Raw genomic sequence first — 25196 nt, forward strand, 5'->3', positions numbered from 1 at the left:
TATTCTCCATTTAAATACAAAAATGATACAGGCTTATACTACAACAATTTTGAGAATTATTAAAGTGTTTTAATTAATATATTACTTTTTGTTAATATATATTAGTGTGCAATTTAGAAATGATTTCACGAATGATAAACTTGCAGTTTTTCAAAACACATAAAGAATCAATTTTGTGTAAAATATAAATAATACAAATTTAATATTTAATAACTTGTTGCATTTGTAACTGCAATTATTTTGCGTATTACGTATTTATCAGTGTGACCAATTGAAAAAAGTTTCATCTGGTCATTCCTATCGAGGTTGGGTATATAGCATTTAATCTTTGTTGGATTACTATTGGCTGCGATGTAGAATTATGCTCGTAGAGATTGCTTGCGATTGGCCAGCCTTCACAGCCTTCAGTATCCATCACTAACAAGGCTCCTAAAGTCAACGATGCTATCGCAGGTAAAGGAAATAATTCTCTATTTTACGTTATTCTTTAAAATCTTGGCTAATCAATCGGTGTAATTAATACAGCATTAATCGGGGATATTACCTGGTTGCTAAAACTATGATGGAAAAATAAAGATGACCATTTATATGTCGGTTTTCACACTATGTGGTTGTGTTCTTGTATGCTTCTTAACCAAAGCTAACTAATCTTAAATATCTTCCGGGCGTTGTTTAGAAAAGCGTGCTAGTAAATATACCTGTGTCAGTTTTAAACTTTTCATAATTTATTGGTCTAAGTACTTTAAATATTTTCTTCATGACTATTAAAAACTTTGTATTATTAAGTAATAGACTTCTAATGTGCACCATGTGATCTTGTGTGGTCAGATGTTTATAAATTTTATGACTTGCCACTAAAATGTTTAGAAAACAGTATTATTAACAAGTCAGTTTGAGATTCTCTAACAACATTTTAATTTCTTACGTGGATTGTGCAACCAAAATTAATTTAGGAAAAGCAGAAAATGACTGTCTTAAATGCTCTTTTCAATTTGCTAAAAATTGTATTAGCTTCTTTTACATAATTGCATAAACTTATTAGTTATCAGAGTAAATATATTGATTTGTTTCTTAGAATTTTTGGATATTTTACAAAGTGCTTATTGGCATCCGAGTAATGATTGTCATTTTTTGTTTTAGGAGCTGATACTGTCATATAAGAGTATTATTTAAATTAGTGCCTGTTTTTAACTTTGTAAAAAATTTGATAAAATTCTGCAGAGCACTGAATACCATGTGTTAAAAGCATCTTGAGATCAAAGAAAAGACTGAATTTATATATTTGAAGAAAAAGTGCAATGCTAAACTAAAGCTCAATAAGACGCTCTAAGTTTCAATATTGTGTCTTATCCTACCTTTTTAATGGATATACAAAAATATAATATAATAAATCAATGAATGGTGTCGAAGGAAACAATAGATAATTCAAGAAAAATGATATGGAAAGAAGAATTAATAAGTTAGAGTATAATATGATCAAAGATGTGGTACTTTTATAAAGACAAATGTCAATGATACTTTGTTCATTATACACAAGATTCTTATATAAAATATCTATTAGTAGATAGTATTTATCCTCTTGAGGAGAGAAGACAGGAAGAATAGCCATGGCTTTTTAATAAGAATGCTCTATCATTGTAAAACATTTAATTCCATGAACATAGTGTTCTGTGATAAAGTATATAAACATAAGAGCATGTGTGAATATAATGTATACAAAAGTTTAATATATTTTTTCTCAAACGTTATACAGTTTTAATATGATTGACTCTTGATTAGTTCTGTGAGATAGTGGTTGGGAGAAAGCAAAGGACCACTTATTCCACCTGTAAATAGGAATTAACTGCACAAGTTTGTACCGGTATAGAAATGCTTATTAGGTTCTTTATGCTAGTGATTTTTATTATGGGTTTTCCCTTATTTAACTTATCTTTCTTTGCTGTTTTCTATAGACATCAAAGGTACACACTTGTAGCACTAATGCTGAAAGGAAATCTATCACCGAATTCTGACACTTATAACGAAGACGAGTCATTTTATCTAACACTCTGCAATGGACCAAGTGGTAAAAATGATTAATACAATTGAAATTTAATTAATTTTTCTATGTATTAATTCTGAGTTAACAAAATCTGTTTATTGATTTTAGCTCGTGTAGGAGAGTCAACAATAAACAAGCATACTCTCACAGAAGTTTACTTAGTTACACCAATTTTATGCAAGCATTGTAAGTAAGGCAACTAAACTATGGTTGTTTCCTTAGGAAATAGGAAAGAGATTTATTTTTTGTGTTTAACATAATACATTATTATTTTATATTCTTCTTAATTTCTCAGGTGAGGACTATATTTGGGGATCTGGACTTGTAGGTGTTAAGTGTCAAGGTAAGAGACTATTAATTCTATATAGCACACGTACAAATTTCAGTATAAAAAATTATTACTAGATAAGTTGTCAAAAAATAATTTCAATGTAATAGAAGAAATTTGCAAATTAAAGTTTAAAAAATCTTTAATCACATGAATATCATTTACCAAGATTTTTTTTTTATGCAGTGAATATATTATTCCAAGATATTTGCACTGTATAAATAATATTTTAAGCCTTTAAAATTTCAATTAAAATTTTATTTTAAACAAGATGGACAGATTACTTCAGATATTATTAACGAATCTTTAGCTGTTTATCACATCTGGTTGCTGATAAGGCAAGGCTTAAGTTAACAAACTGATTACGATTGAATGATAACTTTTTTAATTAATTACTACATTTAATTTCCGACTGGCCTTATTTGCAATAAAGTAGTTACATAGCTAATATATTTCTATACCGAAATTTATACGCTTTGCCTTTTCCGTTGATAAACAATGAACGGATGTAAACTAGTGCAAGATCATCTCATCGCTTTTAAATATGCTCAAGTCACAATGGATTATTAGGAAGAAAATGACTTACAATTGTAACCATCAAACATTTTAAAAATATTTGAATATTCTAGTACAAAAAGCGTACAAAGCTTGCTCTCGTTATCTATTAATATGATGCGTTATCTACAAGTGTGAAAAAATTCAGTATAAAAAACTCACTGATACGTGAAAATATCTCGAAAGATATATAAATAATTGATAAATATTATATAAATTTTAACCGATATTTCTGATACATTATAAAAATTAATGTAATTGGGAAGGTTCTATTAGTAAAATTTCATTGTAATGTGAATTATTAGAGTGAAAATGAATAGTATTCATGGCTATGCGTTCAATAAATCTACAAAGAGATTGGAAAATATAAAAAATAAGAACAATGAGAAAGGATCAAGGTGGGACTGTGTATTGATTCTCTCAATTTAATTAGGCGCAATTTAATTATATCTACAAAGGATATACTTGAAAATTGTAGTGAAGAATGTAATAACTAGAGGCTCATGAAAATTGACAAGTTGATCAAGTCGTATAGACTGTCCATGCTCGACAAAATTATGATAAATAAAAGAGCTATAAAGTAAAAATTGTATTCGATCGAAGATTCTTTTTGTGCTGTATAAAATCGGAAAGTGGGTAACTGCAATTGCACGGACAAACGATTGCAATAACGAAGAGAAGCGGAGTTGGTCGATGTTAGGTGGAAAGAACCGATGTAAAGCGGAAAGACGCGAAATTTGCCGAGAATGGACGACGGAACATCTAAGGCTTAGGACACATGAAACAACTTAATGCTTTACGTTACTTTTACGAGAAAATTTAGGTTACGCAACACGTAAGAAGGACGTAACGGCAAGATTCGAAGCCTTGCGTTATAAACCTACGCAACACACCGTAATGCTTTGTATTTTCCCATATGGTCACCGTCATTAATGGCGCCCCTTTTAAACGTAAGAGAACTGCTGCAACCGCTGCTTCCCATAAACTACGTACGAAGCAGGCTCTCTTGCTTGCGCTTAAAATGGCGCCATTAATGGCGCTTGGTGCACTACATCCTGCTTACGTGTCACGTAGCGTAAGTTTTCACTTAAATGTAACGTAAGGCATTAAGTTATTTTATGTGCCCTAAGCTTAAGGTGGTACGGAGGCAGTCGAGGCGTGGCGGAGATGGCCGAGGTGGAGGGCCGACGAAAAGTGGCGAATCCTGATAGTGCTACAGCTATGGATATTGACCGATCTTGGCTAACCGGCCGGTCAGCTGTGCACTGTGGGTCGTCACCGGAACGTCCCCGGAGACAAGACATCCCGTCAGAGATCCCCTCAAATCCTCGATTCTCCAGAAATATCGAAAAGCACGACAGGATTTGTGAAAATCAGTGAAAGAGCTAACGCGAAAACGGGGAAGGAACAAAGTGATTGGTGCCGTACAAAGAATCGCGCACAGGGAGTTCTCGTTTCTTCTCGCCCTAATTTTCTCTTCAAACAGTTGCATGGAAATTGTGTTTGGCAAAATCGGTCATAAAGTGATGCTATTTCTTTTTGATAAAGAATGTGTAGATGAACATTAATGACTGATAAGGAGAGATAGAAAGATAGAAAGATAGATAGAGAGAGAGAGAGAGAGAGAGAGAGAGAGAAGGCGGTCGAGGGGAGGTAGAGACAGAGTGTGACAGAAAGAGAGAAAGAAGTTAGGGAGGGGAGAAGAAAGGGAATTGCTGAAGAGAGGGAGGGTAGCTTCGTCTCCGGGCAGCAATCGTGTACAGTGCGAAACCGGTCGACTATAGTTAAATACAAAAGGTCTGTTCGTTTTATAATTTTCACGCTATTAAACACTCACCTGCATTTGTACTGTTAATAAGGAAACAAATCTGTTTATTTTCTATAACGAAACCATTCGGCCAAGGGGATACTAATTATGTTAGAGTTTAGATATTAATATTTACATAAGAATAAATGAATTAAGCACCACATAATTTTTTCTTTTTCGAAGATAAGCAATTTCATTTTGAATTTTTTCCATAAAGAATATTTTAAGATGTTTAAAGAAAATATGAATTTTTTGACAATCACTTTCTTTTGGCCTTATTAAGAAGAAAGGTAATGACAAGAAAAAAGGATAGGCCATTGTATGCGTGTGTGTGTGGCAAAATTGTGCAGGTATGCGCATGGTGCAGGCCATTGGTGCAAAACTACATGACCCAGTGGACTTTTCCATTTTGTGCTTAGAATTGCGATACCTTTGCCTTTGTAATTTAACCGGAGTAAACTTTGGCTTTAAACTTTGTTATAGTTTTCACGTATCTTTACTACAAAATGTTTACAACATTTTTAATCAAAATTTTTGATGGACAAAAGGAACTATCATTTTAGGGGATTTCGATACGGTCATTAAGCATACTTTCAAGCTTAGGTTAGAATGATGATGTCACGTCCGGCTATTCCTGTCAAGGCAGTTTTAAATCTCGCATTTGTGCCAGAAAGTTCTCAGATTTACAAAAAGAAAAATGTCGATCTTCTCGACAAGCAAAAGTTTTAGGAATTTATGATGAATTTACGGCTAAAACACGATGACATGTAGTTGCGCGTACAGATGAAAAATAGTGGAATAGTGTCCGGGAAATGTTTTAGAAACGATGTTACTAACTAGTCGCTAAAGTCGGTAACCAGTAGTCGGTAAAAACGAAAATTCAAGTTACCACCGGGATTAGGCAATGAGTGAAGGGGAACGACTACGAGAAGACGCGACGGTCGCAATTCCTCGTAGACGTGGTAAAGGTAACCATAGTACGTTTTACTCTAGCGCGCGTTCGTGCTCCGCCGTGGACAATCGGAAAATCGGCGAAAAAAAGTGTAATGATCGGCCAATTCCAGGGGCATTCGAGCGCAAAATCCCAAGCAAATCGAATCTTGGTGGTTTTCACGGTGAGGTAAACGGTGCGCGAGTCTCGGGGATTAAAGGTTTGGTTGGGTTACGAGAGAATGATCGTGAATGGCGACTGGGTCGGGTCTCTCGCGGGATAAAGGGTCGTCTCGCGATTCTCGACAGCAACGAGAACGAAGCTGATAGTGCACGGAGTCTGGCTCAGGATAATTAGGAATTAGAGGCATCTCGGAGAATCGCGAGCGCAGACGAACAGTTCTGTCGCTTCGACCTCGACGACCTTCGCTTTCAACGGGATAGAAGGTTAGCATAAATTTTTTTGTCTTATAGCACATAACCTAAAAGGCACGCTCCTAGGATAGACGTAGGCTAATGCAACTTATCCGTGAGAGTGAACCGAGACATCTCGATCGAGCTGGGCCGAAAATCACCACCCATTCGATGCTGGCCAAACCGGTTTTGCTCACGGAGCCGAATCTCGCGAGTTTTTGCAAAGGTCGCGAGGATTTATGGAAAACGGATTTGCACGAGGTCGATCGAATCAACTACGGAAATTCTCTTTTCTTTTTACACCAATAAATAACCGTGGCTCTAAAACGACGAATCTGTGCGTTAATACTGCTGTTCGCGAAGTTCGCCAAAAATAAAATTTACAAATACGAATCACGCGAGATTGTTGAGAAACTAATTTGCACGAGGTCCACCGAATCAACTACGAAAATTCTCTTTACTTTTTTCGTCGATAAAGAACTGTGACTTTATAGTGACTAGTCCGCGCGTCGATTGCGGCGCGTCGATAGGAAAAAAATGTGCAAATTCGAGTCTCGCAATTTTTGCAACAGAATTATGGAAGAACGAATTTGCACAAAGTTGACTGAACCGGAAATTCTCCTTAATATATAGAAAATATTTAAGATTTCTAGCTTTTCCTCGATAAAATTCGTTTCATTTTTCTTCAGTGAATTATATAATCATTCGGAAGCTTAAAGACCGCGTGATACATTTTTAGAAGTACGATTTAAAAAAAATGCCGTTTCAGTTTTGATAAACGTTCAAGGATTTACAATGAGATGGACGAAAAACGGATTCGTGCGAGTTGGGTCGAAATGTTCACGGAGATTCCGAATTCCTCGTTTTTCCCTGATAAAGAACTGCAAGTTTAAAGATGAGCCTCGATCGCGAGACTGGTCCACACAATAATTCGTCAGTCTAAAGAATTCGAGGCACGATCGTTCATTCCACTTTTTATATAGGGAACTCGTAAAATCCTACGAATTGCAAAATTTTATTCAATCTTATAACATACGGTGCATCATGGTACTAAATAGATCGACACCTCGTGTTACTCCGAACGTTCAAACTTGTGGAATCTGCCTATCTCCCCTTTTCCTGGCTAACTTCACACCAAAGTATGGAAAATAGCGTAAAATTGTTTTTTTAAACTTATGCCACATCACCAATATGTGTGTGTGTGTGTTTGTATATATTTCAATATATAATTAGTGAGTGTAGACTCTCAGTTTTCATATATTTATTTTTGTTAAATTCATACAATATTGCAATTTTTCAATCTAAATTAGAATTAGCGATTGTAACTCACATAGATCACTATTTTTCGACTATGTAAATGTATTTTTTTAACTTGTACCATATTGCAAAAAATTGTAAATATTTGCACTTACTTGATTTTACATTTAAAGATTATAAAGCATAGGAAAAATAATTTTCAAACCTTTTTAGAGCATCTTTGTACGACTTTTTCACTGGCCTTCGGTCGAGCATATGGAAATCGCAGTTTTCTAATCCAGGGCAACTGGAAAAAATTAACCCTGTTATTAAAATTTTTAAAATCTCTACCTGATCCCAAATCCACGAAGCAAGATACAAGCAAAGCACACGTTTCCACACAGGCAATACTATAGCCTCAGTCTTTTTTCTCGCATGTGAAAATTACTGATTTACGCGTTATTTGCACTGACTTATTCATTATTGAAATCTTTTATTCAAGAATACAAAAAAGCTCTGCGAAATGACGAATTTTTACATTTGACTTGGTCGATTTAAATTCCATTATTAATCCATGCAATTTGCATAAAGTACAATAAAGTGAGTGTTTTTGTAGCGTGTGGAGGGGGGTAGAGGAAAAAGTTTAATGTGTAAACTAAGAATCTTTTTGCATTAGGTACGATCGAGTAGATAGAAGGAAGAATAAAGAGAGAGCGAGAGAGCGAGAGAGCGAGAGAGAGAGAGAGAGAGAGAGAGAGAGAGAGAGAGAGAGAGAGAGAGTGTATGAGCAATAAAGAGAGTATAAAAAAAGAGAGAGCAGAATGGATGATGCTTGCAGCCGCTGGAAAGAGCAGGACTCGCCGGAGAGGAAAACTGGAATGGGCTTGAGCGACGTGGAAGAAAAAAATGGCGCGCAGGAAAGGGATGAAAAAGAGGGAAGAAAAGAGGAGGAACAGTGATGAAGCGGATGTTGAGTATGTCTGCGTCGAGTGGCGTGTCAGCCACGGCGTCGCAGGCTCAACTGCTGAGTCCAGAGAAGGCTCAGGAACAGGGTGGTAACGTTGAGAAGGAGGAGAACTCGGTGGAGAAGGAGGTCTCGAAGGAGACGCGTTTGTCGCCGAAGAGCCAGGATGACGAGCTGAAGGGAAAGAGCTCAAAGTCCCGTCTGCTGGTGGTGGACGCGGATAATTATATGTTGAGGAAAGGTTCGAGTTCTAGCAGCGGAAGTGGCACGACGGTCTCGCCGTCGAATTTGCCCGGAACAAGCCTTTCCGCCCATCGTGCTAGACGCAGCTTCAACCTGGCCAATCCGGAACAGATGCTGCACGTGCTCGGTGGCACAAGTTTGAGCGTCGAGGAGCCAGCCAACTCGGACAGACCTGACTTGTACAATGACAATCATCTGAGCGAACTGGTCAACGTGTCCAGGGCCAAGCTTAACGCTCTGCCCACCTCAAAGTGGTTCGCCAACTGCTGGCAGAGTTACTCCAGTGCGAACGCCACTCCCAGCTTCTTCGCCAGCGACTCCTCGAAGCTGGGAACTTGCGGACTCTTCAAGGAGTCCGAGGAGCAGACGGATAATAAATACGAGAGTAACGAGGCCAGCAGCTTTGATAACGAGAGCAACGATTCATGCGCGAGACCTCTGTCCTTCCATCGTCACATGTGCTGGTGTCGCAAAAATGTCGACGTCAAGGACGAGCCTGTTAGGAAGGACGAGGATAAGCTCCTGGACTTAGTTGTAGATCCTAATAATCGATTGGCGGACAGTTTGAATTCCAATCTTTCGATTGGTAGAGGTCAGAGCGCCAAGACTGTCGAGTCAGCTTCCTTGCTCGAGAGACTCGTCTCAGGGATGAAAGGATATCGTAGTCCTTGTTGCTGTATGTGTGGTTCTTTTTGTCCTGCAGAATGTCATGCTTGCTTCCACATCGTCTGCTCGGAGTACAGCAATCAGCACCTTTGCCAATGGAGTGCCAAGGGTCATGTCTTACCAGATCAGGTCTATAACAAAGAAAAGGTACATTCAATTTTAATATTACCTTGAATCTTTGCACCTTCTCTTATTCTCACCTCGATACGTTTGCTTCGTCGATACTCGGACTCGCGCGTTCTTCCTCTCTGCTCGCTTTCCTTCCCCAATTTATCCCCTTTTGCCTTTATTGTCCTCTCTATCTTATCGAACAAAGACTTTTAATCGCTTGTTTTCCCATATTATCTACAGCCCGTCGCTGAGTGGTCCTCGACGAATGTCGTAGAATGGATGTCAGCATTGAATCTATATCGATATGCAGATGTTTTCACGTCGAAGAACATCAAGGGAAGCGATTTGCTTCAGTTGGATAGAGAAAAACTTATGGTAAGGTCAACTGGATTGAGAAACTACTCGCTCAATTTTTTATCGCATCCATTACATTCGCCTTTTTTCCTCTATAAAATTTCGGACCTGTTTCTTTTCCATCTACTTCCATATGTATAAAACTACCACTTTTAATTCATAGCTTCTTTTTTCTCTTTTATTGAGCTTCCATTTCCATGCAGTGATTCCATTTCCAGTTTTTGTTAATTTTGATTTTTTTTTATTCTTACAGTTAAATTTTAATTGGATGTACTACGATAGTAAATAAAGAGAATATACTGGGTGAAAATATAAAGTGCTACTCTTGAATTTAAATACAGATTTAAATCTAAAGCTTTTCTTCTGTTCTTTTTGAAAATTAATGGGTTTCTTTCTTTATTCGACAGAATATGGGTATAAAAGATGAGTTTCACCAGAAGAATATTTTGTTGTGCATCGAGGAGCTGTGCACACCAGCGCAACCGCCAGTATCCTTGCCAGGAGGGCCAAATTCACAATGCACAACTGCGACGTCGTCATCCTCGGGGAGCTGCGTCATTAACATCGAGCCATCCTGTCCAACTTCTTCGGCTTCTAAACCTACCAGCAATACAATTAGCAATCCCCACTGTCTCGTACCGCACAGCTTCAGCGTGCTGGAAAAATGCGACAAGTGCCATAAATACCTCAGGGGCCTTTTGCACCAAGGCTTTCTCTGCCAAGGTACATTTCGGCTATTAAAATCCCTGCTTGCATCCTCGCTTTGCCTCTCATTCTCTTACAATTTATGATTCAAACTCATTTCAACAAGATGCACTCAATTTATTACACCTACTTATAATACTACGATTCGCAACTTGCTCCGTGGTTTGTTTTATTGCGCTTCTATTCTTGGTACTCGCGAAATTTATAAAGCAAAAACTTGCAAGGCGTAGCAATGTTATTTCCTTCGGACAATCAGCTAAATTAATATATCGGAGATATGACATAATAAGAACTTGAACAATCGTAATGAATAACGTAGTAGGCTGTGGGTGAATAAAAATATTTGCTTTTCAGATTGTGGTTTAGTGGCTCACAGGACATGCAAAGCCACGGGGCTACCTTCGAACTGCGTATCAAATGACCCAGACAATCGTGTGAATAGGTTTGCTTCAGGTAATTTTTTTTATTACATAATAAAATAACGAATTACGATTTTACTAACATTATAAAGTATATTTGATACTGTGCTGGTCGTTGATGCTACGATGAAGTCATTCCAATGTAATTGCTAATGGCATCTTGCATCGTATTGGCATCATTTGTAGTGCGGGTAGCCAGCACAGCGTTATTAATACCTAGTTATTTATTTAATTATTTCGAAGCGCTAAGTTTGACTTAAACTTTCAGTCTTCGGTCTCGCATTATGCTCACAATTTGAAGCTTCCGCTCGTACATGTCCCATACTGGTGGAGAGATGTACGCGTGCCCTTGAAGAAAGAGCATACGCTGATGCAGCGCTGGATTTATATAAAGTCTATCATAGTAGTCCCCCCAACGAGCAAACTTTGGAGCTACGCCAAAAGTTAAACAAAGGTAAACGTCTCAGATTAGCCCGGTTGACACATAAAGGCAATTAATTTAATCAAGTCATGTATATTTGTGAGATCGTTGGTTTTAACATATGTGATTTTAAGTGTAATCAGCCTTGTCTTTAAATATTTCCATAAAAGATAGTAACTAATAAGAACTATTGGTTTTTGATCTATTAGATGTTTCAAACACCGACTTGAGCTCATATTCACCCCAATGCATTGCTAGTGTTTTGAAGAAATTTTTGAGAGAGCTACCAGATCCTATTATACCGGTTCAATGTTATGATAAATTTCTAGAAGCGTCTAGTAAGTATTTGTTGGAAAAACGTAAAGTATACATAAGCACCGTTCACACACTATTTAAAGAAATGTATCAAAGTTTTTTGACACATTCGAATGTTTTTCATCGTATATTTTTACAAGTCTATGTATTGACACGACTCAAGTCTATTATTCTTTGACTTGTCAAATAATTTTGATACGATTGTTTTATAATATAAACAGGCCTTTAAGGAATTATTGACCGAATAATTGATTTTTTATAGATTTAAGGAATGATGAACAATGCATGGCGCGACTTGGGCAATTAGTATCTGAATTACCCGATCATCATAGGAATACGCTTTTTTATTTAATGGTACATTTTTGCCACATTTGTCAACTGCAACATGGCAGGGGATATACAGAGCCCCCGACAATTCTTATTCAAGTTCTCTGTCACATACTTCTTAGGCCGCCTTGGGAGCGAATAATGTAAGTTTATTTCGTCCACTGAATCGATTATAGAAATATTAAATTCTACTAGCATTGCGATGCGGTTAATGTAATTGTACCATTTCAGACAAGTTGTCCACAATACCGAAGCGCACATACGCATAATGGAGATCTTATTGTTACATTGTAATTGGAACGAGACTCTTCCAGAATTCGCAAGTGCTCCTCAATTACCACCAAGAAAAGTTTCAAAGCCACACTTTCCTGTCATGGAGCCATATCTTGATCTCGAAGAAGAATCTTCTGTCGAGAGATCTCACTTTGTGCCAGATGCTAATAAAGATCAGCAGATACACAGGTAGTTTTGTTTAAATTAAAGCTATGATTGTACATATGTATATATAACTTTAATCATCCTCTTGTTCACAGACCACGTACATTACAAGACGCCGAATGGTACTGGGGAGACATAACGAGAGACGAAGTTAAAGAAAAAATGATTGATTCGCCAGACGGTACTTTCTTAGTTCGTAATGCGTCTTCCAAAGGTGGAGAATATACTTTAACATTAAGAAAAGGTGGGACCAACAAGCTCATCAAGATAAGCCACCGCAATGGGAAGTACGGATTCTCCGAACCCTACAATTTTCACTCAGTCATCGAATTAGTAGATTACTATAGAAACTGCTCACTCGCCCAATACAATTCAACGCTGGATATCAAACTTTTGTATCCTGTCTCGAGGTTCCAACAGGTTAGTATAATCAGGCAACGAAAAGGATGTAAATCACGCTGAGATTTATTTTAATTCACTTCTTCTCTTATACAGGAGGATGAAATAGCGAGTACGTCAGATATGGCAAATGTTATCAAAAAATTTGTGGAGTTGGATAAGGAAGTAGCGGATACATTGAGACAGTATCAAGATTGCTCGGAATTATACAGTAAAACCGCCTACGAGGTACAATTAAAAAGACAAGCCCTAGAGGCCTTTTCGGAGACTATTAAAATTTTTGAAGATCAAATGAGACTGCAGGAAAAGTACCAGAAAGAGGCCCAGCCTCACGAAGTATTGACGTAAGCATTCCATAAGTTGTTTAAGTAGTATTCAGCAACTTGAGCCTATTTTTTAGCGTATTTTTCAATTCAGTTTTTTATTTGCTTTTATAGTTTAACAGACAATGCGGAGCTTCTTGTTATGAGATTGAAAGCATTGGAAGATAGCAGAGATGAGGTTGAAGATAGTCTGAAACAGCAAATCGCCTATAATAGAACGCTCGAGAGAGAAATGCAGAAATTGAAACCCGACATCATTCAACTGATCAAGCAAAGGGATAAGCACTCGATGTATGTAATAATTCCTTACTAACAAGTCGGGCCATCATTATCTAGAGCCAGTTAAAGGATTAGTGAATGTTAATATGCCTTAATCAACTACTATTTACGCCTGTTTGTTTATTTTTGGAGACAATCAGTATATTTTTATGTAATTTTCTTATGCATTGATTTTTATAGATTTTTTAAAGCAAATAATGATTTTTTTAAAATAATAACTAAAAGAAAATTAACAAATAATAAACACTGCTACACCTAACCTTTAATATATTAACCAATAAAAGGATTGTTTATAAATATGTTATGTATATACTTATTTGTTTTTCGTATATGATAGTAAGCGTATAGTAATTGGCATTTTTAAACAAATGAAAAAACACTTGCACAATTACCCGTTCGATGCAATGTATAGAACACAGTAACAAAACGTTTCGCATTAATGCCGAAAACTGACACACACAAGTAGGTCCAAGAAATTCTATACAATAGTTATAAGACACATTTAAAGACTAATGTTTACAGTTACTAATTTTAAAAATAATGGTGATGGTGTAAAAAATGAACAAATCTAAGTAATTAAGGATTAATAAAATCGTATTTTATTATTCGTTTGTAGATGGCTAAAAAAGAATGGTATGAAGCAGCAAAAGATTAACCAGTTGGTCCAAAATCATTCATTGGCCAATCCTGTTGACGAGGATTTTACTTATGGAGATCTCGAAATTGATCTGGAAAAACATGCCGATGAGAAAACTTGGATGCACCTGGAATGCTCTCGTTCCGACGCGGATCGGCTATTAATGGATGCACCAGATGGAACCTTCTTAGTTCGAAGATCGAGAACCAAGCAATTTGCTCTATCCATCATGTAAGTTTTGAATTCTTCCAAGTATATCTATCTGTAATGCATACTGTTAGTATTATAAGAGAAATCATTGTTCGTGCGTTGGGAACAAAATTCTCTAATAGGATTTAAATTAACCTTGCATTGATATACAGTGTTTTGCGAAAAATATAACTCTTATAACGACGTTACGTAGGTTTAAAAACATTTTTTATGAAAATTATTTCTTTTTAGGTGTAATAGAACTGTCAACCATTGCATAATTTACGAAACGGAACGGGGATACGGTTTTGCTGAACCTTACAACATTCACCCAAGCTTGAAGCACCTGGTGATGCACTATGCTCAGAATTCTCTAGAAGAGCATAACGAGAGCTTGAGTACTACCTTGGCCTATCCAGCGTTTATCCAGCCAAGTGTTCAGGCGCAGCTGCAGCAAATGCATATGCAGGCCATAAGGCACGGACAGAGTCAAATGCAGCACATGCGATCTTTGGAGAATCAGCATTTTATAACACATTCATAATGGAAATAATCGTGAATACAATCGAATGTTAAGGGGATCAGATAACAATTAATTGAAACTTAAGTTGATCGTTTCGTGCACAATCAATCACGATCGGTCAATAGGCAGTCAAACTCTAATCTTATATAACAGATAAACGTGCAGCGTTTAACTAATTATCAGATAATACCCAAGATTTCTACTACTTCCGGCGCTAGTTTGCTTTCAGGTTCAAGAATACTCGGCTGATCAAGTTAATATCGTGCAATTTGATCGGGAAGCGGGAAGAAAACAGTGATTTGGAATGAACAAAGCTTCTCTGCATTTCGCAGCCTTTTCCACCGTATTAAAAATCGACAGACGGTTGAGACGTATTAACAATGATTGTGGTAGTGATAGTAATTGTCAAAACATTGTGACGTTAGAATATATTCAATTATAGCCTACCGTACCACGGGGGCAGTTTCGCTTCGACATATAGGACCAATACCGATACAAAATCGACGATGCTTGATTAGGATCTACAAGTGTAATGTCCATAAGATTCTCACGAGTTGTTTCGAATGCCATTTCAGCCACTAGTTTCGTGTTAAGAAAAAAGCGGAGAATTTTAAATTTGCAAGTATCGATATGCGGGATCTTTGTGTCGAGAACGTCAGAAAGACAACACGTTCGTTTATTGTCATCCTTCACGTTTCATCAATTTAAATTTCAACCAAGATATTCGCCTTTCCAATTATCTGCATTATCCATCGATTAATTCTGCCAACGAATTAATTTGACCAGTCCAATCAAGGAAACGATCTCATTAATTTCATTTTTGAGAATAAGTTCAAAGTATTTCAAGATATGTCAAGTTTTTCGTTTCTCTCGTTAATTAATATTGATTATCAGAGACCACTAATGGTTAATCCTGTTAGGTGTGGTTTGTTGTACATTTTCCGGCCAGTTGCTTGAATATTTTGAGCTAGACGTTGGTATTACGATTGAAAGCGAAAACTCGAAAACCCCAACGGGTTTTTCTGACCTCTTCGATTGTTTCTTCGAATGTTTTTCCGTCCGAAATCCCCGTTGAAAGCAAAGCGGGCTTTGACTCATCGGTCGTACGATCATCGTCATTGAAAATGAATAATAATCCATCGAAAATCAACGATTACATCAGCCAAATGGATGCTAATGTCTATTCATTCATTAATTTTCAATTCAAATACGACGTTGCGCGTTTTATCCTTGTTCTTAATGCTTGCGAGCGTCTTGAAGAAATGGTTAAGTAACATTTCGATTTTTCCAGCTTCGCTTTTCATGGGGATATAGGAGTTTTTTATACGCATAGTCTGTAAGTGTCGTGGCCACGTCGATTGGTCGCTTTCCGGGCCCACCAAAACTAATTGTGGCGTTTAAAAAAATACAAATCTAAACTTAAAAAACGATAAAAAAATAGGAGGGGGGGGGGGATCATGAAACCAATATTGTCTGTGATTATGGATAAGCGCGGGATTTGTGGAAACTGCAGAAATTACGACCGTAATTTTTCGTGGTTCCTTTAATGTCGTTTTTTTTTCTCCTTTTTTCATCTCTACGAACGATCCTTTTTATTCTCGCCCAAGTTCTCATTTATTCGTTAAGGCTTTCCCTGTTGGTTCTTTTTTCCTTCATTATGTGCGTTTGCGTGTATAAGAAATGTGGTCTAAAAAAATACACCAGATCTTTGCGTTCGTGAAGAGTTCTATTTTTGGAGTTATCAATTATATTAATTGATTGGTTTTGCTTTGTTGGAGATCTGGTCCATTTTGACAGCTTCTATACAAAATTGGCGAATGAGTACGAAATAGATATTTTTGATAATTTCAAAGAAATTGATGAATGTACCAAATGTTTCACGATTATATTAATTATTTTTTTTTAAATCTATAGAAAAAGTTTGAAGTAAAAAATATTGGGGGTGAATCATGAAATCGCACCTTTAAGTATCGTACGTTTTTTTTTCTTGTAATAATTGTATATTATGTGATTGGATGAGGGTCTAAAATTTTTTAAATTGTTGCAATTGTATGTCAATCAATTTTTCAGGCGTCTTTCGTAATGGGATCTATAAAATGGAGACTATTCTGTTTATTGATTTCAAGGAAATCCGAGTAAAAATTATAATGTGAGACTTTTCGATCGATTATATTAATTCGGTGTTGTAACTTTTTGATAATCTGGTGGATTTTTTTAGTCCATTCCACTCTTTGAATGCTTGTATTTATGAAGAACCAGTTTTTATAATAGTTTTTGTCGTTTTTAGCCCATTTCTAGCGTAGCTCGAGTAGTTGTGATTCGTAGGCCGAGAGGATTTTAACGTTCATTCGATTCGTTCGCTCGGTTTCAGAGCCATCGGTGTCGGTCACGATGACGCTGAAATGTCAAGGAGCTACTGCGAAACGTAGAATACCTAAGGATTATTGGAGTCATGGACAATAATCGTGCGTACTTTCAGTTTAGAGCAGTTTGCGGAATGTTGATGCACATCGCGTGAAATTTTGGGTTTACAGAGCGGTCGGTAAACACAAAAGTGTAACGCGATAAAACGCATCTCTAGCAAATGTTCTTGCAAGAGTAATGGTTAGGAGGCGGGGGCTTCTGAATTCTTAAGCTAACGAAGCCTCTTCCTACATGTTTCGATTCGATAATTCTCTGTGACAGGTTACAAAGTTTTGGATCTTGAAGCTAAAAGTCTTTACATGCCAGTGCTAAAAGCGTAAATGTATCTTTGTATCGAGTGTTCGTATTTGGAACACAAATTGCCACTTCTTAATATTAAATTTCCTATCTAGGGCATCATCAATTATGTTTCAAATGAACAGAAAAATTTTGAAAACATAATGATCGTGTTAATATTAAGAGGTTCGATGTTCTAACATTAACTATGAATTAGCTAAAGCTAGAGAACTAAGTCTTAATGTTTTACTCGTATTAAAATACTGTTAACTATAAGTCTTGTCGAGCTCATTAGCTACATCTCGTACAGCATTAAGACACAGTAGTCCAGCTTTTAGCTTCGAGAGACCTGAACTTGTCCTAAATTGTATTAGATGTCTTAGAACATGCATAAAATATCTGCAAATAAGAATCACAACAACACAAGGGGCTACTTTTAACGAATGTTTAATAATAATACTGACACAAATTTTGATACGATGTAATGAAATGAAAGGAGATGTGTAAGGTTTAAGGATCCATTTAGGAGAAGGAGTTTTGCGAAGTAGGCTTGCAAATTCCTGAGAAACGATGCCTGCTCGATGATGGAGTGAAGATCCTACAAAACGAATTAAATAGATTTAGGTAATTTACGTTTTTTGTACGAAATGGATGTCTTAAAGCTAGTATCTTCTTAAGCCTAACGTTTTTAAGCTGAAGCACTTAATATTGATTTTCATGCTGGACGATAGGTTTCCAAGTAGTGCAAAGAACAACGACAAGAATCCCTAACGTGTAAGTTCTAATTAATGTTTGTATTATATTTCAATATTAATATCAAGTTTTTGTAATCGTAAGTGGAAAGAGAGCAATTATATGGATTCTAGTCGTTGTGTTTTGTACTTTCATCGACCAATATGTAAATCTATTTATTAATAGTGCTCAATTCGTGTAAAAGGAAGAACAATTCACTCAATGCAATATAATCAAATCTGATTATGGTTGTTCTCATTGGTACGATGATGTAGCGCACAATTGTAAATTTCGTTCAGTGTTTTTATTCAAACACTTTTAAGAAAGATTTTTTTATCTGAGTACAATGACTTTGATGCTTTGATTTTCGGACATAATCTAAAATGAATGATCTGTTTTTAGCTAGAAATTTGGTTTTTATCGCGTTGTCCTTGTTTTTTTCTAAATTAAGATTTTGATGGTTTGTGAAACTATGCATTTGGAATCTGAAAAATAAAACAAAACCGTTGACATTGTGCTCTTCATTCATCGTATCGTTAAAACGCGCAAAATTACTCGTGTGTTTTGTTGATTCAATGTTTTAATAATATCAATTTTATTGATGATTTTTAATCGGTTGTAACAAACCTTGGAAGATGTTAGGTTTTTAAATTTATAACGGAACGTAAGCTCATTCGCTGTCTTTTTGATTCGGCGGGGAAAGCTTACTCTCCTCTCTTGTAACTAAATTTCTTGCCAGCGTTTGCGCTGTTTTCTTCTTTTTTCACGGAGAATTTTTACAAGTGCGCGTCACGTAAGCATAAGAATAATATTAGCCATTCTATAAGCTTAGAAGTGAAATATATAAATAAATATATATACATATATATAAATATATATGTGTATATATTAATATATATATATATATATATATATATATATATTATATATAACGAAAGAAATAACGAAAATATGTATATATAAAGAGGGACCCAGGTAAAATACATGACGTCCTTGTAAAAGTCGTAATTTGAAGAGGATAATCTCGTCATGTACTCTACCCTGGTCTCAATATTCATATATTTTTACTTATTTTAGCGAGTAACCTTTTAGTTATTTATTTAAGATACGCGTGCATATATACATATTATATATATATATCTGTACACATACATGCATATCACACAATAACAGATTGTATTGTACAATATGCTCGATTCGTTACTTTGTAGACTGTGAATTTTTTCCTTTTTTTTTTCTATTTTACAAAGTTGAAAACTCTTACTCGGAAATTTATTGTTTAACGTAACTTTTCTTTTCGTTTCGAGCCTTATTCTCGCGATGAACGGAATTATCGAGTCTAATGATTTGTAAATATGTGAATTTCATTGCGATTTGTATCCGTAAGAAAAATAAAATAAAAGATACGCGCGTTTACCCGACAAAGATTAATGGAGGAGATTTGACTAGGGAATTAAACGGCAGGACCGATCCGAGAAAATTTTGTCACGAATCATGCGCTACATTGTTTATATGATTCTTGTAGTAGTGATTCGTATAATTATTTTTTTTATATATCACGACGCGATAAAGTGGAGCGGATTCTGTTCGGATAGACGAATCGCGCGCGATCCATCGAATTTTACGATGGAGGTGTCCTCAAGCGAGTTTAACAAAGTGAGGGATTTTTGATAACAAATGGATGACGAATGAGCGTTTGATGAGAGGATGATTGACGATTTGAGATAAGATAAGACAAATGATTAACTGAAATACCTAAACGGCATGTTGCTGAATGCAATAATTACTCTTTTAATTTTGCCAACAATATTTGGTCAATATTTTATAGACATTTGCTTAAAGTAATTTAAACAACACATTGTATGTTTTTTTAAGGTTTAAATCAATAAACACTATCTTGATGTTAAATTTAATTTTATTCGATCACATTTATATTTGTGAAATTGAATTAATTTTATAAATTTTCATGCAATTTTCTTTGTAATTCATTAATGTACCATTGTAATGTCCGTGGAGCGTTATGAGGATATTTTTGGCGCTTACACTAGCCAATGGATATCCGTATATACAGCACATGATACTTGGTGCTTGAATCTTTTCAATAAATGTCTGACGAATGTTCGGAAATAAAATTTGTGCGGTAGTACGATGAAATTTTGATTGCTTATGCAACCAAAGAGGATTTTGGAATGAGAAAAGCGTTTCGTATAACGTTGCCTTAACTTTTGTACAAGTTAACATTGGTATGGAATGAATAGAGCGTGAAATGTTGGCCATATAACATCATTGAATGGTTAAATTGGCAATGTGTGTGATGACAAACCGTGATAAGGAGTGATAGACTCGTGAAAAAGAAGCAAGAATTGTGCGATATAGTGATAATCAAATAATTGTGTGGATACATTTAAAATTTATAATTGTAACATTCACATTATTGGTACGCCAATTACTGCTTTGCAATGAGAAAGAGAATGAGAGGGAGAGAATGAGCGAGAGAAAGAGAGAGAAAAATATACAACATCGTGACAGCTTTGCGTTTCCGTGAATTGATCATTGATCATTGATTTATGTTTTGATTAACGCTCGAGTCACTGGGAGCCGCGAGGCTCTTCCTTTTTCCAGATTTCGTCAAAAATGCTGGCGCGAATTTTAACAATTGGTCTTTCTATTGGTGATTTCTTTGACTGTGAAGCTTTTATATTAATTTAGAGCCTAAGTATATATTTGCGATAACCTTAGAATATACTTGAAACTGTAATTCGAACAATACCTTATATATTTGCGCGAAGTTCTTTTTCCACTAAATCAGATTATCGAGAGACCGCCAAAATAATTCTTGTAAAATTAGCATTAATTAAAATAGTTTCAGTTCAGATTTGTACACTGGATAGTACCGGTATCGCTCAAAATTTGTTAAATAAAATGAAAAAAGAAATGCGTATAATGTCTCAAAAAGAGCTCTTCATTTATATTTATTTCATTGTTTTTTTATCCTTGATACTAATCTCTGATAAATTCGACTTAATTTGATACTTGTGAATTGTGTATTATTTTTGAAGAGCCTTAATAATGAAAAAATGAAAAAAATCACTGTAAAATGAAAAAAAACTAATCGACTATTAATCATTATTGCTGCAGGTAAATGTGAGTCTATTAGAGATTCCAAATAGATAAGAAAAGATAAAAAGAAACAAAAAATCGTGACATGAATAATAGACCAATGTTACTATAGGCGTAAAAACTACAAATTAAACAAAAACAAAAAAAAAGATTGTAAAGGAATTTTGACAAGACTCTATTGACATCTAGCCTCACAGTCACGATAGTCTTGCATTCATATATGTATGTCATCACATGAAAAAGATAGTATGAGAATGTAGTATGATGATAATGTTTGTTTTGGGTACCGACGGGAGCATGCAAAGTTTTACACCGAATAACCCCGTTATTACTTTTAATTTCTATAAAATCTAATAATAGTAATGAAAAAATACCAGGACTTCAATATTACACATTAAAATTTTTCAAGTGCTCATTTGATGAAATGAGTTAGGAAGAAGAGTAGTATAGATGTAAAACTTTCCCTGCACTCGACTGTACGAAAAATATACAACTAATTACGATATTCATAATTATTCCTTTAAGAAGTAATACAACAGAAATATTTCGTAGACCCTTGTGAAAAAGGGTTCGAGTTCTTTACTTATTTTTGTAATTAGAGCTACTCGTTCGTCGCCTGGTTCAATTGATTCAATTTGAGCTGTTTATCTGATATGTTTTAAATCTATTTTGATTAAAAACTAGAAAATTATCATGCAATTCAATTCTTATTGTTTAAGGAAAGTCACAGTTTCTTCATGATTTCTCTATGCGACTATTTAACTGTTGAATTGATCTCTTGATTTAGATCTGAATTAATTGAGCTGGACGGATAATCGAGATTATTTCACTTTTTCACCATACAATGGCGTAAAATATTGTTATTGAAGAAAATCTGGATATATTAAGAGAAGTCTTGGTAATGCGTATGTTTTTAGATATCCACCAAATTATAAAGCACTCTTGGGTGCTCTTGGCAAATATGATAGAAATCTACATGATTCAAGTGGGGAGATTACAATAGTTTAAAAAAACAAATCATTTGACCAACCTTAAATTGACCGGCAGGTACAATTGCTCCATTTTAATACTTTCTGCAACAATACAACATTATGATAATAACACTATCTTCGGGCAAGTGTACGCGTAAATTGTGTGCGAGTGATTTTGATGGTTGGTAGAGAGCATCGGTTAATTATTAAAATAATGAAGGAAGGTGGATGGTAGCAGATGGTGAAGAAGACAGAAATTATCGATACAATATTATATTATTAACAAATATATGCTGTTCCACTGTGATAAAACTTTTGTTTTTGCATGTAAAATATACTATTATTGTCATAAGTATGAAGAAGATCGTATATCCTTTGCTCATTCATGGATGTGTAGAGAGCATGCAATATCAACTATTGCATTCTCTATACATTTATGGATTAGCACGCATATTAAAACATGCATCTATGAGGTATTTGAGTATAAGCGATTTCGAGGCTCGTAAATCAAGTGGATCCAAAAAAACTTTCCATCTAATATTTACATTAAAGTATAAAAGTAGTATTTCATTAACCAAATACTCAAAGTTTCTCAAGTCTTATAAAAATTCTATTTGTTTATCGAATATCTGGAAATTTCTTTTTGGATACGATTTCATTTATTATCATTCTTATCTCAATGGTATATGAATGAATTTTTCTCAACACACTCGTTTGCCATTACGGTCATATATATATATATATATATATTTATACATTGGACACAAAAATCAAATAGTGAGATGTTTAAAATTTTAATCTGATTTTATTACTGTAAGATATCAAATAATGGGAACTAGAATCGAATTTTTACATGTGTAAATCGAATGAAGAGTCTCGAATGAATCGCCTTTATTGCAAAAGCCTACAATTCTGATAAAATGTGAATGCAGTAAAAGTGGATGCGGCGACTGCAAGGGATACAAATTTTAATTGTGCTCACCATGTATTCGCCCACACACGAAGGACAAATGATAACACCACAAAGAAACTCGTCACTATCACGTATAAATTATTTGATATCACACCAGCTTTTTCGAATATTCTCAGCCAAACAGGGCATGCCTAATTTTGCCAGAATACAAAAAATTCTTTCGCTTGTAGCTTCGGTCTTTCGCTTCAACATCTTACAATAATCAATTAAACATACTAATAATAATTATAATGATAATAATAGAAATAGTAAGAAAATATTAACACTGACAAAGGAGTGTAAGAAAGTCATATGACTAAAAGTGTAAGGAGCTCATGGGTAGGTGTGAAAATTCTATTTTACAGCAATTCATGGGCTCGTTTCTGTCTGATTATATCGAAGTGTAGTCGTTCGAAAAAAAAAAAAAAAAATCTGGCAATAAAAAGTCACGTCCATTTCATATAGTTGATTGCCCTTCGTCTGCGTGAATCTTCATGGCAAAACGAGTGTATTACTTGCTTTTACGCGCAATGAGTATCCTTATATTGTATCGCTTATTTGGTAGTAATATATCATGTAAGGCCATTTATATTTGCATATGATTAATATGTTTTACTTATAAACATTGACTCGTTACTTCACCCTTACACAATTTCCTTCCATATTACTTTCACTTTTATCAAAATAATGAAAATTACGCTTTTCTTTTATATTTTTAGGTAAAGTGTTGAGGGAATATATGTGGGCATAAAAGAATGGAAGAGTTTGCGCATTGCACGGGTTTCGCAACTGCACAATGATAAAGAACTGCAGCCAGGTCATTATGCAGGGGTGTTTCTAACTAATGTCATTTCGTCTCAACAAACTTATTACTCTTTACAAACTATAATGTTTAATCTTTGTGAAATTTCATGTAACATAATTGTCGTAACTTTTTGTTTGCAAAAATAGTGTTTTTCTTGAAAACGTATTTCATTAATAGTAGTCGGAACTGCGGCTTTCCAGACTGCAGGATTAGCCACATTCATCTTATCAATGAATTTCTAAAAATAGCCGTCCGATAAACTCTGCTATCGATTGCCCTTCAAACTGCCATAATACTTGACTACTGGTACTTCAGAGACTATAAGAACACATTTGATACTCTCAGATATAATCAGTTCGATATATGAAGAGATAACTAATATTTTAACTCATTCTTAATTCAAACTCAAGGATATCTTCTCCTTTAAAATTTAATTATCATCTCGGACAGAGACCTCTGCTGATATTAATTAAAAAGAGGCATAAATTAAGCAAATCAATGAATCGTTTAGTACTATGTAAATAATTAATTGAAAAAATAGTGAATATTTATTAGATTAATCATAAATATATGAATTAAGAAAATCTAAGAACAGTTTAAGAAGACAGTGATCGTTTTAAAAAGATAAAGGATAAATTCACTCTTTTATTATTAAGACAAATCTTTTTCTTCATAATATCTTATTAATTATCGCCATGATTATATTGAATTTCACACTAATTTATAAAGCATAAATATTTAACAATTGAAATAATTGTTATACTTAAAGATTTTCAAATTCATTTCGATCTTTTGTTACTCGTAGCTACACTAACGTATAAAACATTGAAAGTGGAGGTTTGATATCGAGGAGGGTTAGATATTTTTGGTAAAAAGTTGGAGGGTTGCCAATAAGGATTAGAGGGTGAAGTAGGTAGCGTTTACTCGTATGATTACATTGTGAGGAAGAAGTGGGTATAAATTTGGGACGCTAAGTAATAAAAGACACGTTGGGTGAGTGGATAGTTGGTAGGTATAGGGTAGCTCTACGAGCAATCTCCGAATTCTAATAAAGGTGAAAGATGTCCGTGCCAGGGATGTCAGTAGTACGAGGGTGTAACTGGTCGGACTACGCAGTCATAGAAAAAGAACGCATCAAGGTCACGCGATACGTCGTACAAGGGCGAGTCAGGCCTCCTCTTCCCCTTAATTTACGGAGGGATTGACAAAAACTATCGTAAAAACCCATTCCCGGCAACAAATTAGCATTGTCGAGACAACTTGCAAATCTCCCTCTCCTCCCTTTCTGCGCC

General features: G+C 35.2%; 1 protein-coding gene across 11 annotated transcripts; it reads left to right on the forward strand.

Moving 5' to 3' along the window:
• Positions 1–319: 319 nt before the first annotated feature.
• Positions 320–23722, forward strand: Pi3K21B (phosphatidylinositol 3-kinase regulatory subunit alpha). Of its 11 annotated transcripts, none has more exons than XM_066724880.1 (18): positions 320–453; positions 1141–1861; positions 1953–2065; positions 2150–2227; positions 2337–2384; positions 9222–9331; positions 9536–9670; positions 10057–10372; positions 10709–10807; positions 11042–11227; positions 11404–11532; positions 11772–11979; positions 12068–12298; positions 12370–12694; positions 12770–13017; positions 13111–13287; positions 13892–14143; positions 14354–23722. In XM_066724880.1, exons 3-18 carry the CDS (start codon positions 1981–1983, stop codon positions 14643–14645), a joined length of 2919 nt encoding a protein of 972 aa, XP_066580977.1. In that variant the 5' UTR covers positions 320–453; positions 1141–1861; positions 1953–1980; the 3' UTR covers positions 14646–23722. The 11 variants fall into 11 exon arrangements, with proteins under 11 accessions (XP_066580977.1, XP_066580979.1, XP_066580980.1 ...); XM_066724882.1 differs by having other exon boundaries at positions 1141–1851; XM_066724881.1 differs by lacking the exon at positions 320–453 and adding an exon at positions 689–702.
• Positions 23723–25196: the final 1474 nt, after the last annotated feature.

This window comes from Prorops nasuta, unplaced genomic scaffold, assembly GCF_024137725.1.
Source record: "Prorops nasuta isolate Cenicafe-Biocafe unplaced genomic scaffold, Cenicafe_Pnas_1.2 PNAS00003, whole genome shotgun sequence".
Lineage (NCBI taxonomy): Eukaryota > Metazoa > Arthropoda > Insecta > Hymenoptera > Bethylidae > Prorops > Prorops nasuta.

Coding starts and splice junctions, on each gene's coding strand:
- Pi3K21B (XM_066724875.1), top strand. CDS start 8,270: ATGAAGCGGATGTTGAGTATGTCTGCGTCGAGTGGCGTGTCAGCCACG. Junction 12,695..12,769: donor CTGTCTCGAGGTTCCAACAG/GTTAGTATAATC, acceptor TCTCTTATACAG/GAGGATGAAATAGCGAGTAC. Junction 14,144..14,353: donor CAATTTGCTCTATCCATCAT/GTAAGTTTTGAA, acceptor ATTTCTTTTTAG/GTGTAATAGAACTGTCAACC.